This window comes from Pelodiscus sinensis, chromosome 2 (genome assembly GCF_052426305.1).
Source record: "Pelodiscus sinensis isolate ZL-2025 chromosome 2, ASM5242630v1, whole genome shotgun sequence".
Lineage (NCBI taxonomy): Eukaryota > Metazoa > Chordata > Testudines > Trionychidae > Pelodiscus > Pelodiscus sinensis.
The window spans coordinates 79,879,791-79,899,161 of NC_143053.1; the positions used below are offsets into that span (position 1 = coordinate 79,879,791).

The 19,371-nt window shown below is 41.7% G+C and overlaps 1 protein-coding gene across 3 annotated transcripts in view; it reads right to left on the bottom strand.

Annotated features, from left to right (window-relative positions):
• Positions 1 to 19,371, bottom strand: part of CABLES1 (Cdk5 and Abl enzyme substrate 1) — a 104,320-nt gene that overhangs the window by 41,676 nt on the left and 43,273 nt on the right. For 2 of the 3 annotated variants that reach the window (XM_075920880.2, XM_075920883.2), the window contains exons 2-4: positions 17,335 to 17,406; positions 14,648 to 14,740; positions 3,700 to 3,777 (exon numbers count right to left, since the gene is read on the bottom strand). In XM_075920880.2, the coding sequence (XP_075776995.2) occupies positions 3,700 to 3,777; positions 14,648 to 14,740; positions 17,335 to 17,406 (243 nt within the window). The remainder of the gene's footprint in view (positions 1 to 3,699; positions 3,778 to 14,647; positions 14,741 to 17,334; positions 17,407 to 19,371) is intronic. The other variant, XM_075920881.2, reaches the window with a different exon arrangement.

A 19,371-nucleotide genomic window follows, 5' to 3' on the forward strand; every position in this document is an offset into this window, starting at 1 on the left:
CAGGGGGTAGGAGTGGTGTCCCTGCCCAAAGTTTGTGGAAGGCTGGAGAGGGATGGCACGAGACAAATGGCTTGGTCACTGTCTCTGGTCCATCCCCTCCAGGGTCCCTAGGGTTGGCCGCTGTTGGCAGACAGGCTACTGGGCTAGATGGACCTTTGGTCTGACCCAGGACGGCCATTGTAAGCTCAGGGCTCAGGGTCGGGGGTCTCAGTGGACCCCCTTGATTTTCATGCACACCTGCTCCTGGGTGGCCAGGCTGGCAGCTCTCCTGCCCAAGCCGGCCACTTTCCTGTGCCTAGTGTGGAGATCGTGGACAAGGTCCACGATGTCCGCACTAGCTCAGGCGGGTGCCCGCCTCTTGCGGTCCCGGGCAAGCTCCCGGGAGCCGCCAGCCTGGTCCCGGGAGGAGGGGGAGGGCTGGGGGGCATCGGGTGGGTGGCTCGATCTGTGCCAGGTGCAGGGTCTGCTGGCTGGGTGCTGGCAGGCTTGCACCTGGCACGGGCACCGTAGCCAGCCCGTGCCCCTTTAAGGGGTCCGGGGCCGGGAGGGGGGCATAGAGTTTCCCTGGTGTTGGCCAGAGTGGCCACCAGGGAAACCTGGGAAGCCTTAGCCTCCCACTTGTTCGAATTAAGGGACTACACAGCCCTTAATTCGAACTAGCTAGTTCGAACTAGGCTTAATCCTCGTAAAACGAGGTTTACCTAGTTCGAACTAAGCGCTCCGCTAGTTCGAATTAAATTTGAACTAGCGGAGCGCTAGTGTAGCGCCTATTAAAGTTAGTTCGAACTAACTTTGTAGTGTAGACATACCCTCAGAGAAGATTGACTGGACATAACAACAATGTTAAAAGGCTCAATACCTCTCAGAATCCTCCAGGGTACTCTTCTTATTCCTCCCCTTCCACCTGAGTAGCTCTCCTGAGTGGGAGTGAGGGCAAAAAGGGAGCCATGGCTCTTCCCACTCCCCACTAACTTGCCATGGAGATAGGTGTAAAAGAGCAGCCAGCATGCAAAGGACCAAAGATATGGGCAAACTTAACAAGGCTGCTGAGTGGGGAAGAGAGATTTTACTCTCACCTAATTCCCTTACATAGCTGTACTAATGTGAGTGATAATTTAGCACTTCATGTTTTTAAAATGTTTTTGAGGATAAAAAACTGTAAGTGTTACTTCTGCAGTATTAGTTGGAAAAAAAAAGGAGGAAACCAAGAAAGTATTTTCTGACTACCTTACAGCAAAATGCACTCAACCTCTCTCAGTCCCAGGATGTACAATGTAACTCTGCTTCTTGAAGTAGCAGATTGAGCAAAGCCTATTTTGTAATGCTGTCAACTTTTTGGTTCTTTTTAGAACAGTCTTCTTTCAGAAACCATGTGTGTTTCATGTTCTTTACTAGCTCGCACAGCACAACAGAGGGGAGGGTGATGTGGGGAGGATCAGAAAGTCATGCTCAGTACTATCTCAGGCTTCATCCTCTTCTGCTCTTTGATCCCCATATGCACTGATGCACAACTGTATAGAAAACATGGTTTTACAAGGATTCCTACTAAATTGCTTTCACTTGATTATAAAGCCACTTGATTCTTGAACACGGTTAGTTCTGTCCTACACTGGCTGATAAAGAGCACTGAAACTGTGTTAGAAGGACCTGCTTTTCAATCTGTTTTAAAATGGTTTTAAGTGCCAGTGTGAATACATTCGAGATCTTCTGTGCTGCCTTTGGTATCATGGGACTGACAGTCTCCTCAAAACACAACTATGCCCAGTATTCCACTCTGTCCACAGAGACTGGTAGCCTGAGATGAGGTGGAGAGGAAGAGCAAACAGCAATACTCATAACAGCTCACATCAACTCTTCTGCTGAAATCATCTCCACCACAAACACAGAATTCTCCTGCCTGTTAGAATTTTGTTATTTTTAATGGAAAATACCTAAAATATTTGCAAGAATAATTTGTTTTGGCTTTAATACCTATTGGCAATGGTTATACAAAATAAGTATTCAGGACCCCAGCAGTACCTGGCTACGGATATGGATGAATTAGAAATCCACAGCTGGATATTAAGGAGTGATACACAAAAGTGAGGTTAAGGAGATGCTATCATTATACTGTCACAAGAGTGGACCCTCACTGTGTCTCACTCTCACTCTCACATCCATCAAAACATGATGCAATAATCAAAGCACTACACACAGTCTGCAAATTGGCAATGAAGTCAATGAATATGGTGCTTCAGTTGCAGCTCACAACAGCTATTACTTGAAGGGGATGTTAATTAATTGTGTTCCTCCTCCTTTGCTGCTTCAGCTGATAGACAGAGGGCATCTCTTATCTTAGCTTTCCTAACAATGGAAGCAGGACTGGAATAATAGGTCACAGCACTTTCAACCTCCTCATTCCACTCCCTGTTGCTTTACACATGTTGTGTAAGACATAATATGCTGAAATCATATTGGAGACATAATCTGTCTTGTTATCACTGCAGTTCAGAGAGCACAGCCCCTTGCTTTCAGTCTTCCAAAGGCATATTCAACTCTTGGAGGCTATCTCTACATTACCAGTTTATTTTGAAATAAGGTTATTCCTCTTCATAAGCAGGAGGTATTATTTCAAAATAACAGGCGTGGTAATGTGGATGCTCGCCTTGTTATTTTGAAATAACTCCCCTGCGTAGACATGCCCTGAGACAGCAGTTAAATCCCACATTCCAATGATCATAAATCTAATGGAAAGCACAATAGATGCAAATTGCTAATGTTTCAATATTTGCTTGATGAATCTTTCCCGTTTAATTAGCTAAAGACATTTTTTAATCAATGACAGGAGAAATGAACTAATTTCATCATATGGTATCTGCTTCTTTTTGTACACAGAAGAATTTGCCACTCAAACACTAAACAATAATGCTAAAAAAACTTTACTGTGAAAAATGGGCCAAATACCACCTGGAAGAACCACAGTGATGTAAGAAAAGGGTTGAATTTGACCCAAAGTGATCTGTGGGTCTCCTTTTTTACATTGTTACCCCCCCCTTCATATGTCCTTATTTGATATCTTCACTGATGTATTTTCAGTTTGAAATGATGTGCAGTACATGGTCTGTATCTTTGGAAATTTACAAACCTATTGGTTGAGATCCTCAGCTGTTGTTAACTGGCACGTGACTGTCACCAACTGAGGAGCTGGCCCAGGCTTTTTAAGTTATTTGTCTCCATTTTTTACAGCTGGTCTGTTCAGTAATTAAATACAGTTTTTAAACTGTTTAATTAAATGGTTAAATTCAGACTATTTTGTTTGAATTCAATCATTTCTATACAATGCTGGAAACTAAATATTGTAGCATTAGTCTAGAGTAGGAGAATCAGAAAATGAAAGCTGACTATAACTAAAAGTAATAGTGTCTAGAATATTTGCATAGTCCAAGATGAGTGAAACATGAAAAACAAACATTACAAGTGGTAAACGGTACAAGTAAACTAGATTTTTGAATTATTTCAGTTTTAATAATATAAGACATTGTAAAACAAATAAGGAAATCTGTGATTTAAAAATATGATTTTAACCTAATACTACCCAACAAACTAAATATTTCTCTTTTGGGGGTAGATATTTTTAAATGACATCCTTATTGTCTGTATTCAGTACAATTTATGCTGTTATGACCCAAGAGACAAGTTAGTATGCATAAAAATACATACCCGATCTGGGTACAGTCTCGATACGGCAGCACTGAAAATATGCTACAGAAGGATCTTCTGCCACTGATAAGGACTATTCTAAAAAAATAAACGAAAAAAAGACTAAAATTTAAAAAACCAAATAGCTAAATAAATAAAATAACAACAAGCATTGGCATTACGGTATTTAGCAATTAAAAGCTTCTATCATGGACAATTTCTTCCTTCCTCTTTTTTTAGAAATTGGTCCTGTATTTCCTTGAAAAATACTATTCAGCTGAAAGGTTTACACGAAATCACATTCAATTACACTACTCCACATCATCTAGCCCATCATACTGAAGCTAACTGAGCTGAATCTCACAAGGTCCATATTGAGATTCTATTTAATAATTTCAGTTGTAAAGGAAGTTTGGTGATAGGCTCTATTTGAAATAAAATATGAAATGCATATACTTGGTATTGGTTGAATCAATCTATCTTAGACATGTCAAGTTATAAATCATAGTTTAGGCAATTTCAAATAAGTTTAAAAACTGTTCTCTTTCCGAGAGATCAGCAGAGAAATATAAAAACCTCATAACATTTTAAAAATGTATTCTTATTATAACATCAGTTATATTTCTTGTTTAAAAACAACAACAGTAAAGTACTCTTTTGCATTATTAACAAGATCCTCTATTACCAGTTCAAGGGTACGTCTACACTAGCCCCCTAGTTCGAACTAGGGAGGCTAATGAGGGCGACCGAAATTGCTAATGAAGCACAGGATTTAAATATCCCACACTTGATGAGCATATTTCCGGCCAGTTGCCATTTTGGAAACTGACTAGCCCGAAGTAACTGCTTGCGTCTACACGTGGCAGAGAAGCGGGATTCCTAGATAAACCCCTTAGTTCGAATTAACTGTAAAACCTCATTCCATGAGGAGTAACAGTTAATTCGAACTAATGGATTTATCTCGGAATCCTGCTTCTCTGTCGCATGTAGACGTGGGCAATTACTTTGGGCTAGTCGGTTTCCAAAATGGCGACCGGCTGGGAATATGCTAATCAAGTGCAGGATATTTAAATTCTGCACTTCATTAGCAATTTCGGTCGCCCTCATTAGCCTCCCTAGTTTGAACTAGGGGGCTAGTACAGATGTACCCCAAGACTAGTAAGCAATTAATTTTAAACTGATTTAGCTCCACCAATTAGAAGCAGGACACAAAACAAGTTTCAGACAACTATTTATAGATTATAAAGCCAGACAGGATCTTTGTGGTTATCTAGTCTGACTTCTTGAATAATACAGGCCATACAAGACTTCCCTGAATTAATTCCTGATTGAATTAGAGCATATCTTTTAGGAAAACATACAATCTTGACTTAACAGTTTCCATGAGTGAGACTCCATCACAACCTTTGTTAAGTTGCTTCAGTGGTTGATTATCCACACTGTTACAAAAATGTACACCTTACTTCAAGTCTGAATTTGTCTAGCTTCAACTTTCTGATTTTATTATACCTTTCTCTGCTAGACTGACAAGTCCTCTGTAATCAAATTGCTGTTCACAAACTCTGGTCAAGTCACTCCTTAATGTCCTCTTTGATACATTAAATAGATTGAGTTGAGTTAATCACTACAGTAAAACTCCAATAGTCCGGCATCCAATAGTCCGGCACTCCTGATAGTCCGGCATCAAAATGGCAAGAGCCTAGTGAGTGAGCTTCGGCAAAAAATGAGTCACAAGGTAACAGCGGCAGCAGCTGAACTGAGCAAAAAGGGTAAAAAAGGCTTAAAAAAACTAAAACATTACAGTATACTGTATACAGTATGTACAATAAAAAGGGTTAAGAACACTTTATATACAGTATATAATGTATACAGTATATATATAACCATCTTATAGTACGATAGTCCGGCATATCTGATAATCCGACACCACCTAGGTCCCATAGGTTCCGGATTATCGGAAGTCTACTGTATAAGGCAAAATTTTCAATCTTTTAACAATGTTTGCAGCTTTTCACTGAACCCTCTACAGTTTATGAACATCCTCCGTGAATTGTGGGTAGCAGAACTGTGCTGTCTTCTAGTGCCAAACACAGATTCCCTATTCATATCTCAGATTCCATGGTTTATGCATTCAAATATTGCATTGGCTATAGCATCATGTTGGAAGCTCATTTTCAACTGATTATCTGGCATAACCTCAAAGTATTTTTTCAGAGTCACTGCTTCCCAGGACAGAATCCCCCAGCCTAGAAGTATTGCCTACTTTCTCTGTTCCTAGATGCATGACTTTATATTTGGTAATATTGAAATGCATAATTTGCTTGAACTCAGTTTACCAAGAGATACAAATTGCTCTGTATCAGTGACCTGTCTTCATTATTTACAACTCCCTCAATTTTTTTATGTCACCTGCAAGCTATATCAGTAATGATTTTATGTTTCCTCCCAGGTCACTGATAAAATGGTTAAATAGCATAGTAGGATAGATGCCTAATGGACCACACTAGAAACAGACCCATTCAGTGACTTCTTTGGTTACAATTACATTTTGAGGTCTACAAGTTAACCAGTTATTAATTCATTTAATATGTGCTCTGTTGATTTTGTATCATTCAAGTTTCTTCATCAAAACATTAGGTGGTATCAAGTCAAATGCCTTACAGAAGGCTAAATATTCTGACAGAATCAGGCCAGTGGGCTACAAAAGAGTGACAGAAAGGAAATATATTAGCCCTAGATTAAATAAATCCCTGTTCCCAGGGTAAACTAACAACGGCTAATCTAGAACCAGCAGGAACCTGTTAGAATCAATCAAGGCAATCAAGCCAATTAAAACACCTAGCACTAATTAGGAGGTTTCCAGAATCAAATGTGTCAGACTAATCAGAACACCTGGGGGTCAATTAAGACCCAGTTCAGATTGGTTTAAAAAGGCTCCCCTTCTGTTAGGTCAGTGTGAGAGCAAGGTGTTGAGGAAGAAAGGAGCTGTGGAGAGTATGGGAGGAAGGTGGTGGAAGTGGAAGTGGAAGTGGAAGTGGAAGTGGAAGTGGAAGTGGCCAGGGATTTGTAATTGTCATGTGGCTGATATTAAAGACAGTATAGGCAGCTACTATCACAAGGTCCCTGGACTGGAACCCTGTGTACAAGGTGGGCCTGGGTCTCTACCACACTCCCCATTTCAGCATCAGAAAAGATGATGGTAAAGTGGTCTGTCATTCCCTGTACCACTTGGAGAGGTAACAGAAGTTATGGAGTAGGGATGTTAAAATGAATTTAATAAGCTGAGTAACTGCTGAAAATTTCAGCATTATGGGTGGGTGGTGCTCCCCTGGGAGCTGGTAAGTATAGGAGCTGTCTTAAAAATAGATTCCTGCATGTACCAGCTCCTGCCTGCACCGTCACCCATCCATGCTGTATCAGAGGCAGCAGTGCAGGGGGGTGGGCAGATGGCTCCCTGGGAGCCAGTGGCAAGGGTGGAATTTCAGGAGGATGGGGGGGCAGCAGCTGTGTTCTCTGGGAACCTTCTGCAGCCTCCTGAAATACTGCCCTTAGCCACTGGGTGCAGAAAGCCAGCTTTTAAGCCAGTTCCCCATGTCTACCAGGAGCCTGTGTGTAACCGTGAAGGTTAACTGATGAGCCCACTTTCACACACTACTATGGAGTTTAGTCTCCCCTCTCTTTTCCATGCCGGCCAATGATAAGAGTGGCTTAAACAAATAGCAAGCTGTTGCCCTAGAAAATGTGTCCAAAGTGAGGGTTGCTGTGAACCTCTAAGGTAAGCAATCCACCTGAAAGTGCAGGACCCATCAATCTTGAGGAGAACTGTCACTATGTATTTGAACACAGTTACCTTTAGCACCAAACCTGTAATCTCATTGAAGAGAGATATTTGGATAGTTTGACTATCTATTTTCCATAAACTCACACTGCATTAATTACTCAGGATAATGAGGAAGTGGATGGGAGTTGGGCAATGAAGATCATTTTCACCAGCAAAAACTGGTGAAAACCTCCACAAAAAACTGTAACAGTAAACAACTGGCATTTTTTAATGTCTCCTGTTTCCTCACTCGTAATGGATTATTTACTGCTTCTGGACACTGCGGGCCTCCCTACATGCACTGGCAAAGAATGCTAGAAGGATGTGATGTATAAAATGCTCCAAAGGGCTGTGCTCTAATTGCCTTGTGTGGACTCTGCTGGTGTGCTCTAAAAGGTACTCAGTTTATATTTATGTAGACCCATGCAGGACTGTCATGGTGATCTGTGCACTGAGGTTCCTCCAGGTTTGATTAGTGCAATGCTCTATATCTAGGAATAAAATGAAGACCTTAATAATCCCCTGTTGGCTCAGAACGCTGCCAACACCTATTTGGCAACCTAGTTTACAGAAGCATATCACTCTGGTGCTTTGTACTCCAACCCTGATCCCCTCCCTTATGTCACTGCCACTGACTTCATTGGGGCAAGGATTTTATCCCTTATTTTTAATCTTTTCATTATATTGGTCAAAGTTTGGTGGAATCTTGGAGCAAGGACTATTTTAGTTCAGTATCAGTAAAGTACCAGGGCTGCAACATAAGCAATTTTAATTAAAATTATAGATAAGCCCTCAGCAATTGTGCTATTCTGAAGCATCACCACCTCAATCACCAAATAGCATCCATGATGCTCCAGTACTCTGAAGCACACTTATGTTGCCAAGAGAGTTGCTTCATGCTGCTCTCGGCACCCACCCAGGGGAAATCCTGACTGGCTAAGAGGTTAGTCTGCCTCCTGGAACATTCTATTGTAGCAGAAATATTTTCTTCTTCTATTAAAAAATGTATTTGGAAAAAGTGAAGAGAATATTTATGCTGCAATAATAAGCAAAGGCAAAATATTTTCTAATAATAACCAACTACATACTAGAGGGGGGACATTCAGCATAAGAGTATTATGTCATTCTTTATCTAGGTGCCAAAATACCTCTTATTTTGCCTGTCATCAAAACAGCACTTTACCCTATAAGATGCCTTAATGGTATTAAAGTCAGTTATAAACCAAGATGGATGTGTTTTTCACATATGAGAAAGACAGTCAAACAAAAACTGGCACGAGATTCATTTTCTGCTCACCACTGCTTATTGCCAAACGATTTTATTACTCAGAACAGTTCCCTCACTCACTGAAAGCCTTGTTTGCTGATGTAAGTAACTTGGCATAATTTTTCAGGCTGACATCAGAAAACATCTCTGAATTCTGAAAACCACAATACTCACCAGACATGCTCTCCCTCCCTGCCTCCCAGCTACTTCTGGAAATTCAGCTTTTTTCCCACTAATGCCCTACTCCTCTCAGAAAGAAAACCAAACTGGTGCTTTCACATGTCCAAATGTAGAGAGAGCTATGACACAATGGGATTCCACCAAGAAAACTATGAATATATATATATTATGGATCAAGAAGGAAGCAAACAGGTAACAGCACCATAATTCCAGAGCAACTTGGGGGTTAAAACAACACCTACTTTTCTCACTCAAGTTTTCTGCAGGTGTCCCCTCTGCTTCTATAAACAAATTAGGATCTTGATCCCAAAAAGCTCTCCTGGAGACAACAGAAGGGGTGTTTTCTGACTCCATGATAATGGCCTGTTTTATCTGGGACCACAAGGAAGCTCCTTCATAAGAACTTCGTGGGGTTGGTGCACCATAGGGCTTTGGAACCAGATGAGAATCTACTCCTCACCAGTGCCATCCTCTGCTAACAATTCCCTTACATAAATCTGACTGTGAGCTGCCTGAAGCAGCATGAATTCCTGCTGAATCTGTTCCGTGGCTATCTGTGCACGGCTGTGAGGGGGCTTTAGCAAGGGAGGCCACAGCAGTAGTGTGGAGGGCTAGGCCTTTCACAGGAATAAGGAGACAACTTTTATTTTCACCCCATAAATGTGCATTTGGAGAGGAAAATGCAGAGGCAACCATCTTATTTCCAGAATAACTCTGAGTTCCTGCTGAGGAGAAAACATGTTCAGAGATGTGACATTTGCACCAGTATTTCTGGACAAGAAGGGAAATAACTCAGCTGACTTAAAAGAGGAAGAATGAAAATCTGTTTCACTCTCTCTCAAGCTCTTGCCAAGAGAAATTACTATGCTGACCAAATTCTGAGGTCTTCTACAAGCTGAGCCATGTGATATACACTTAGTCCAATATTCCAGCCCTTGTTAATTAAGTGTAACCATTCTGGCTCTGTTGCCCTGCATCAAAAAATACACCAATAGCTGAGCATACTCTCTATGCTGTCTGGGGAGATTTCCGTAGAACCTCCGAAATGTAGGACTGGAAGGGACCTCAAGGGGTCATCGAGTCCTGCCTCCTATGCAGAGGCTCAACCAAGTAAAACTGGACTATTGCCAAAAGGTGGTGTCTACTCTAACCTGTTCTTAAAAGCCTTCAGGTGGCACTGTGAGAATGGTGGCCTCCCCAGGCACTGCAGTATCTGGTAGGGAGTAAGGATGTTAAACATTTATTTTTGTAAACCTATAACTGCTGAAATTTTCAGCAGTTACATGTTTATATATGGAGGCCAAACGGGCTGGTGGCCACCCACTCCCCCTCAACTCCCTGGCGCTGCTGCCTCTGATACACAGGCAGCAGAGCAGGGGGCAGGTGGCTCTGTGGGAGCCAACACATGAGGGAAGCTGGCTTTAAAACCGGATTCCTGCAAGCACCAGCTCCTGCCTGCCTCCCATTCCGTCCCCCCCTTTTCCGCCCTCCCCTCCACTCTCTGGCAGAGCTGGACATTGCAGAGAACATGGTTTGGGGAAAATTAAGGAGGGTTCTTGGGATCAGCTTGCCAGGTGTAACCAAAGTTGGTGGAGGCCAGAGGAGTGTGGTAGGGCATGACAAGAAGGCTGCTGGAATCAGAACTGCTGAGTCAAAGCTGCTTAAAGATACTCAGTGCATGCGTGTCTGTTGGTAGCATCCAGACAAGAACACCACAGTCACAGAGCATTGTGAAGTGCTCAGGTGTACAGGGCAGATGGAGACACGACCCCTCACTGGTCTAGCTTGAACCTGGAAAGTGACAGTAATTCTAGCCAGTAGGAAGAGCTGAGCAGAAGAGTGCAGTTAAGACCTAGCTCATAAAAGGGCCCAGACACCTAACTTTTTTCAGGATTCACAGCTGTGACCCTCTCCCAGAGTTTGGCGCCTAAGCCAGGCCAGCCCTTCCTCAAGAAAAAATAGAGAGAGGTTCCCCACTATTACATACACTAGCCCAGTGGCAGGCCCTCAGTGGGAAGTGGGAGATCCCTTTTCAAATCCCTGTTCTGCCTGATTTGGAACACAAGCTGGTTTCCCAGATCTCAGGGAGTAGCCTAACCATTGGGCTACAGTCATTCGTCAGTGAGTCTTTCATTACTGCTATGAAGCAGAACAGATTCAAAAGGAGGGAGAGGAAGGGGAGAGAGAACAGCCCCAGAAAAACCAATAACTGGAGGTTAGGGCTCTCGCTTTGGATATGGGCGACGTGAGTTCGAGTTCCTGTGCCAAATCAGGCAGAGTGGAAATCTGAAAACAGGTCTCCCAATATGAGTGACAGAATCACTGGGCTACATGGTATCCTAGTACATATCTGATGAGAATGCAGCCTTCCTTAGCTGACTTTTTGCTGCTTAGGTGAGTTCTGACTCCACCTACTGGTTTGGAGCTCCCAGGTGAGATAGGGGTTAGGAGTGAGCTGACCACACCAGAACTAAAGCAGTGGTGCATGTGCCTACAGGAGGAGACTTAGGCACCACAAGGATTTTGCCAGTGGAAACTTGGGAATGTAGGTGCCTACAGGGGGCAGCTGAATTGGATCCCCATAGTGCCTAAATGCTGGACTTAAATGCCTAAAATGGAAGTCAGGCACCTAAATCCTTTTGTGAATCTAGCCCTTAGCCTCTCTGTACCTCAGCTCCCCTTCTGTAAAACAGGAATAACAAAACTTATCCCACCTCACAGCTGGGGTATTGTGAAGATGAATATATGCATTAAAGGCTAAAGTGCTCAGAGTCTACAATGATGGGACACAGCGGAATACAACCAGATTTTCAATGGTGCTTTGCATTCAAAATTCCCATTAATTGCAATGGGAATTGAAGGTGCTCAACATTTTGGAAAATCAGGTAATATATACTTACCCACGGATCGATGCTCCAGAGGTTGATCTTCTGGCATTCGATTTAATGGGTCTAACGCTGAGGGTGCCCCTGTCAGTGCTAGTACTCCTACTCCTTGCAAGGAGTAAGGGAAATCGACAGGAGAGTTTCTCCTATCTACCTACCACTGGGGGACGGCACCAAAGTTCAAATTAAGGCACATTGACTCCAGCTATGCAATTAATGTAGCTGGAGTGGTGTATCTTAATCCAAACTTATCCCCTAGGGTAGATTTGGCCTTAGATGCCTAAAGGAGGATTTAAATGTCCAACCAAGTTTGAAGGTGTTGACTCAACATTTTATTTTTAACCTTTATCTCTGTGATTGTTTGTCTGTATGATGTATAACATTTCAGAAATCATCTATCTTTTGTTTACTGTCTGTGCATTCTAGATAAAGGGATCTTTAATATGATTATGGAAATACTCTGCAAGACTCCATCTGCCAATTAAGATAAGAAAGTATGCAAAAAACAAAACGTACTGTTTTCCTAACAAGTAAGATATTCAGTGTTCTTATCAGACATGTAATTATTGTTGTATAAACTAAGAAAAAATACTACATAGATACTATACATACCCTTTTAGCAGTTGTTGGAAAATTTTTTAAAGGGGCCTCTACCAGTGTTCCCTCTAAGGTAAGCTGTGTGGTAGCACAGCTTCACAGATAATTAATCAGCCCCACCCAGTCAAACAGCTCTATGCACAGATCCCTGAGCCTCTGACTGGGTGGGGCTGATTAATCGCCTGTGAAGCTGTGCTGGGGCACAGCTTACAGGGAACACTGGCCTCTACTCTTTCACAGACGAGTGTTTATGACCAAGTTTTTGTGTGCACATTACAGGGAAACAAAATACATTTACATGCACACCACAGGTATTAAGGTGCTTTTCTAGTTTTAACCCATCTTGCTGGAGGGAGTGCTCTACTTCATGCTTAAAATGACAGGTGCAAATTTGGAGGTTGCTTTTGAAAAATCAGACCCTAACCATCAGCCTGCAAAAACAACGTTGTTGTACAATATAGTCTCTGCACCAAAAGCTGGTTTAAAAGGAACTATAATCATACATAGCAAAATGCACATATCTTTACTCATGTTGAGCAGCACGTTACATCACAAGTAGTCTTATTTCAGGGGGACTAGTTGCAGAGAAATGCATTACTCAGTGTGGGTAAAGCTATCAGATGCCGGCTGACAATGATCACACTAATCAGTGTTAAATGTGAATTTATATTTGTCTAGTTCTCCATTTGGTAAATTACATCCTATGGGCCTAACTCCATGGATGAGTGCATAGTCCCCACTGATTATCATGGGAGCTGTGCATACACATGCAGGTCAGACTAAATGGTAAAGTTTAGTCTCTTAGTTCCTCCTGCACATATAGATATCGAGCTGTAGGTTTTCAAGGAGAGTCTGAGTGAAGCCATGAGGCACACAGTCGGAAGAATATCTGTATGGCAAAACACATGGAAATTATATTTTTAATTAAGGGATAGGTTTTATCAGGAGGTAATTCATCTTCCATGTGGACTGGATGAAAGGCATTGGAATAAAGGTCCATGTTTTGTAATGTGAAAGTCAGGATCATCTCTGTACAGTTACTGTATCCTCTTGTGTACCATCCCTACAGGAGTACCAAGCAGCAGCCCACACTAGGCATCCCTGGAATTTAGGGTGAGAAGCTGACTAGTCATGGTGGTACATGGCCTTAGCTCTGTCCCTCCCTATACTCATGCTGGCATCTGGAGTGTTGTGTGCCTGCTGCCCCTTTACAACGTAGCAGCCAGGGCTCCTACTGGATGCACTCACTCAAGTGTTTCATTTAAAAATGTTCAGAGCATTTGCTGTGCAAATGCTGATTCTCTCAGGTTGCCTTTAACTCAACCACTCCAGCTGCTTCTACTGCACTGCACCTCTCTAGCACAGGAGGCACAATCTTGCCCTACATCCGTCAGAATAGACAGAGAACTTGTCATATTTATTGTTTAGTTTGACACAGGCAATAACACTATATTTCCTTCCCTTATCTGCCTTTCCTTCTTTTCACAGAGCTATCCTTTTCTGCCTCTTCTCAAAGCTCTCTTTCTCTACTCACATGCTTTTGACAGATTCCCTTTGGACAGATTTCTGGAATTCCAATTCTACCATTTTCCTCCTCTGGAAAATTAAACAACTCCCTTACCCTCAAAGGACTCTCCATTTCTTAGACTACCAGTTCTCTTCATCTCTCTTTCTCTTGCTCTCTGTCTCTGGGGGCCCTATGTTTCTAGCAACCTGAGATGAGATCCTCAGCCCCATTTCCATAGAACTGCTGTAGCAGCTGGCTTTATGCCTCCTGTCCTCTGGCTCATCTAATTTATACTGAGGACCAGTTTGGTCCTCAGTGCTTAGGTGTACCCAAAGATCTGGTTCTAATCTCGAAAATGGTTTTAAGGAACAGTTTTAACCAAATTTTGCTTGGTCCAACAAAATGGTAAAGCCTGGTTAACTTTATTGTAAACAATTTTTTTTAAATTACTTTCCTATTACACAACTCTTTTTGTAAAGTAGATGAGGTCTTAAAAATCCATTGAGTAGCACTTCAATCAATCAGTAGTTCACTTGATGACACTAGTGTACATCTTCATTTTTTATTTTTAACCTTAATTGGTTTTTATTGACTGTATTACATGGTGCCTTCTAAAAAATTAACTTTGCTGTGTAATAGTGCTAACTGCACTCTAACCTTCCTTGTCATCCCAAACCCAAACCTCTGAACTGAGCACTTTGCTTGTGCAGTACCTTCCACTTCTGGTATCGTGTTGCCTCATGCTCTTGATAAAATGAATCTTCTTAAAATTCTTTGGTCTGGGTGAACCTGAAAGAGTCCGACATCTGAAAAATAAATCAGTTAAAACTATTTAGTCAGCTCCCTGCTGGACAGCTGAGAAACCTCAACACAAAGGCAGGAAGGAAAGACCAGACAAATGATCTGAGTCACCCTGTTTTAGGAGTCAGCAGGAATGATGAAGACAATAAATCTGGAAACAACAAGGCTTAAAATTAAACACACATACAAACTCCACAAAACCCTGGCAACATACAACTTTTCAGACTTTGCTGAGGTATGTTTGACAAAGGTTTTTGGAATTTGTAGCTGAATTCTTGGTATTACTCAAGATGCAACACACATTTTCATTTTTGTGTCCTCCTCATCCACTTAGAAAAGTTTCTGTTAGAGTTACAATTTAAAAAGAGCATGCAGTAATCTGTCACCTACGTTATTGTAGTGATTCTCCTGTTCCTTTTATTAAAGAGCTCAGGGTTTTTTTTCTGCGATAAGTTTTAAAACACTTGCATGATACAATAATTACCTAGGAAATAAAATCTCAGAAGATATCCATTCTAAAAGCAATTTTTCGTCTTAACATATTTTTCTTAAAATAGGAGAAAAATTAAAATATAAACAGTGACAATAGATTGAAAAAATGGTGTATTCTGCAGATTTTTGTTTTAATTACCAGTTGATTTATGCAGACTCTCACTTCCCAGAGTGAATGCATTAAGGCCCAGATTATAAACTGAGCAGCCAGGCTATGCATTTGGAGTGTCCCTGAGGAGGTAGGGAGAAAGGACTTCTTTCCTGATGATGAAGTAGCAGAGCCACTCTGTGCATTCAGGCTGGAGATGCCTCCATGGTGCCTGTACCATCACACAAGGGACAGAACAGCCATTGTAACAATGTAATAGTAGCAGATCCACCAGCCCTGCCTCTAGCTTACCCTGGTCTCAAATCCCAGAGTGGCAGAAACATGCAGAAAGGTCTGCGCATCAGAGAGGGAAAGTAAACCCCTATTTGAGACTGAGAAATCCTCCTTGCCTTTCCAATGAAATTGCATTTGGATACACTCCAGGAAGAGAGCTCTATGCAACTGAGGCAGAAGGGTGGGATCTGCTCTAAAAGCTCAAGCCTGCCTTTTGCTAGATGGTCTGTATGTACAGTATCTTAAAAAGCCAGCTACAGTGTGCGCATGGCCAAGCATGACAGCAGATTTAGCAAGATGCATGGGCAATGCCTGTCACACACAGGAGAGGCTAGGACAAAAGTTCTGTTTGATTTTTAGTAGTGGAGCTATTAGCAAAACCTGCTGGAGGCCAAATACCCAGCACATCTGGAAATAAACTGCTGTGAGGTGCACTGAATTTCTCATAGATCATTCTATGAACAGCCATGGGTGTTAGGGGAATTGGCCCCTGCAGAACAGGCCATAGGGCACAGCCACATACTACACATCTTAGTAGAAACTGTATTGCTTCTCTACCTGCACCCTGGGACCACAGTTCCAGAGAAAGGTTTCCCCTATGCCAGCACCTCCCCATAACACCCTACTAAAAAGGGACATCCCCAGTATGGCAGGGATTAGAGCCACTGTTGATTTTATGAATTAGCAAGGAAATAAACAAAACACCACTTCACCAAATACACTTTTGTTTATTTCTTTTGCCAATTACACTTCTGCCTGAATCATTTATAAGACCACTTCACAAGGTACTAAAAAGTGTCCTCTATAAAAACAATTAAGTACTAGTAATAAGGCAGCTTGCTTCAGCCTCTACTAATAAATCGTTGGGGGGGGTGGGGATAGACAGCTATTTTTGTGCAGATTAACAAAACGTGGCTTAGCAAAATAATGTGGTAATTACAAATATATGCCCTCTGAATTACTGGGTCTCGAGTTAAAGAGAATGCTAAAATTAAACTTTTGCCTTACTGAACAGCTGAACAGGCAGCTTAACTCTCTGCCTGAACTCTTTGTATACTTTTAATTTTTAAACCTAGCGTTGCAGAGTGCATCACTCTGGCTAGTTGCATAGTGACTAGTCATACAATATCATGGCAATCTCCAAAAAAGCCATCTCTTCATGGTTGCATGGGATCGAGGATACAAAAGGGGTGAGAGCAGACTCCGTAAGGGGAAAAGCTAGTGTGCTGGTTAATGAAAGAGCACAATGGAGCATTTTCACCTAAGAACAACCAGTATCAGAAGCATCAACCTCAAAACAACAACAACTCCACAAAACCACACATTCACAAATAGGATGAACAATTAAGAAAGAGTGACAAGAAGCTTAAACTATATTTTGTAGAAATAAAATGTCTGTTAAATAATATGATTTATTATCATTAAGGCTCTAATGAATCCTACCACAGAGAATAACACTTGTAAATACTCTTCCATTCTCTACTCAGCTAATTTGTACTGTCATTTCTTACTGTCTAAACCACTTGACTTTTGAGTCAAATTCAGTCCACCAATTTGTCCTACAGGTGAGGGAGGATAAACAGTATGGATCAGATTCAAATACTCTTCATCCTGGGTAAGGTAGTTTTACTCTCTGAGCAAGGTATGGCTCAATATGAGTAAGAGCAGTATAATCTGTCTCTATTATACATCGCAGGGAGACATACAGACAGTTTATAAAATCACCTCCGTAGCGGAGCATTTTCCTCAATGTCCTCCAAAGTCTCCAGAGAAGACCGCTGGGAGATTAACCGACGCCTGAGGAGAAAAGAAAAAAAAACACCACCGATTAAAAAAAAAATCAGAATTCTTGTTTCTTAAAGGCAATGTGCTGTAGTGTTGACCTGAACTGAGCTACATGTTTTTATATTTGACAGGTTTCATTCTGTTCAGTCCTACTTCTCTTGGAGATCCACGTTGATCCCTACCATAAGTAAACCATTTTAAACAAGCTTTTCTATCAAATCAAAAACTGAATCTTTCTGTTGCCAGCCACTGATTTCATTCTATAGCACTCTCCCCAGTTTATACCTAAACTTGCTTTTTGCTTTCTCATTTCCATTCTTTCAGCCAGTTTAAATGCCTTTATAAGGAAAGCAACTTGTTTATTTTGTTGCAGATGATGTAGGACTATACCTATATCACTACAAATAAGGTGACCAGAATTTGAAAATGTGCGAGGAGGACACTGAGTTGACAAAAAAAAACCATACTTGTATATTAGGGTTGCCAGATGGTCTCCCAAAAAATACCGGACAGATGGTATTTTTTGGTCACGCAAAAACAAAAACAAAAGGAACATGGGATTTTTTTTGGCAAAGTAGACAAGAAGGACAATTTTTTTCAAAGGAGGACAAAAGGAGGACATAATTATTGGGGAGGACAAGCCCCTCGAAAGGAGGACTCTCCTCTTCAAAGGAGGACATCTGGTCACCTTACTACAAACCAAAACTGACTTCCTATTATTCACACTGTGCATTGCACTGTACTTCTCTTCACACTCCACTTCCCTCCAAACACTATTTTTCTCCACTTTTCACACAGGTATGAGCAATTGTTGTCTCCTGGTGTCTCTCCTGTTGGAGGTGGATCTAAAGATTGTAAAACTGGCAGTAGAGGGTGTTAAACTAGCAGTTTAAAAATGAGCTCTGATTAGTCTAGCCTCTTCTGATATTAACTTTATGATGTTCTATATGCAGCAAGGGGGTTCCCTCTGTTAAGCCAGACATCCCTTTGATGAAATGTTGTTGTCAAGGTCACATACGTTATCTCCTTTACTCTCAAGTTTTTCTAACTGTATTTTTATTATGAGAAGGTTGAAATATAGAAAAAAAAATGACCTAATACTTAATAGGACAAGATTTACTGTTTAAAAAAAACCCCAAAAATACAGTGTTTGGATGATCCCTTACGCTAACAATGGTTGTCTCCTAGGACATACTGGACCCTCAGCAGCTGTACCGGAACACAGATCAAAGGCTAATGTTTGGCAAAATGGCAGACACCCTTCCTCCCCCGCCATCTTGAACTCTGCTAATCACCACACCCTCTGGCCCACTGCAACACCCTCAACATTCTCCCTCTGTGCTCTGGCCCTGCCTCCAATATTCCCTAGTTTTGAACCCCCCAAAATCTGAAAATATTATGAGTAGCTCATGATGGCAGAGTGTGTGTACAGGCAAATGACCCTAGATCAAATGACCCAGCAAATTGCCTTCCTTTGCACTCCATCCCATTGTCCAGGACATAGCTGAAGATCATGAGTTATGATTATATTACTCTAATTGCTTATTAGAATTGTTCATCTTCCCTCTCTTTAATGAATGCTGACTTCCCTGACAACACCTGTTAATTAAAAGAAAAATATGCACGTGGATCAGTGTTCCCTGTCAGAGTGCCCACAGCTGCCAGCATGTGTTTCTATGGTGGTGCACACCTGCACATGCCTCGGTGCACATAACATTTATTCTACGCCTGGATGGAAAAAGGAGAGGGAACACTGAGGTGGATATTAGAACACTTTAAAATATCGCTCTGAAACTGGAAATGTTGGACTTCCAAAAGAAAACCAAGCAGAATGGAGGCAGAGAGTATGGAACAAGCACAAAACACGTCCGTGAAAGCTGTCGGCTGAAATGTAACTTGTGTATGGATGCAGCTCCGCCTCAAAGGACAGAGCACAGCACAGTGAGCCAGCCAATTGCTGTGACAATATACTGCCAG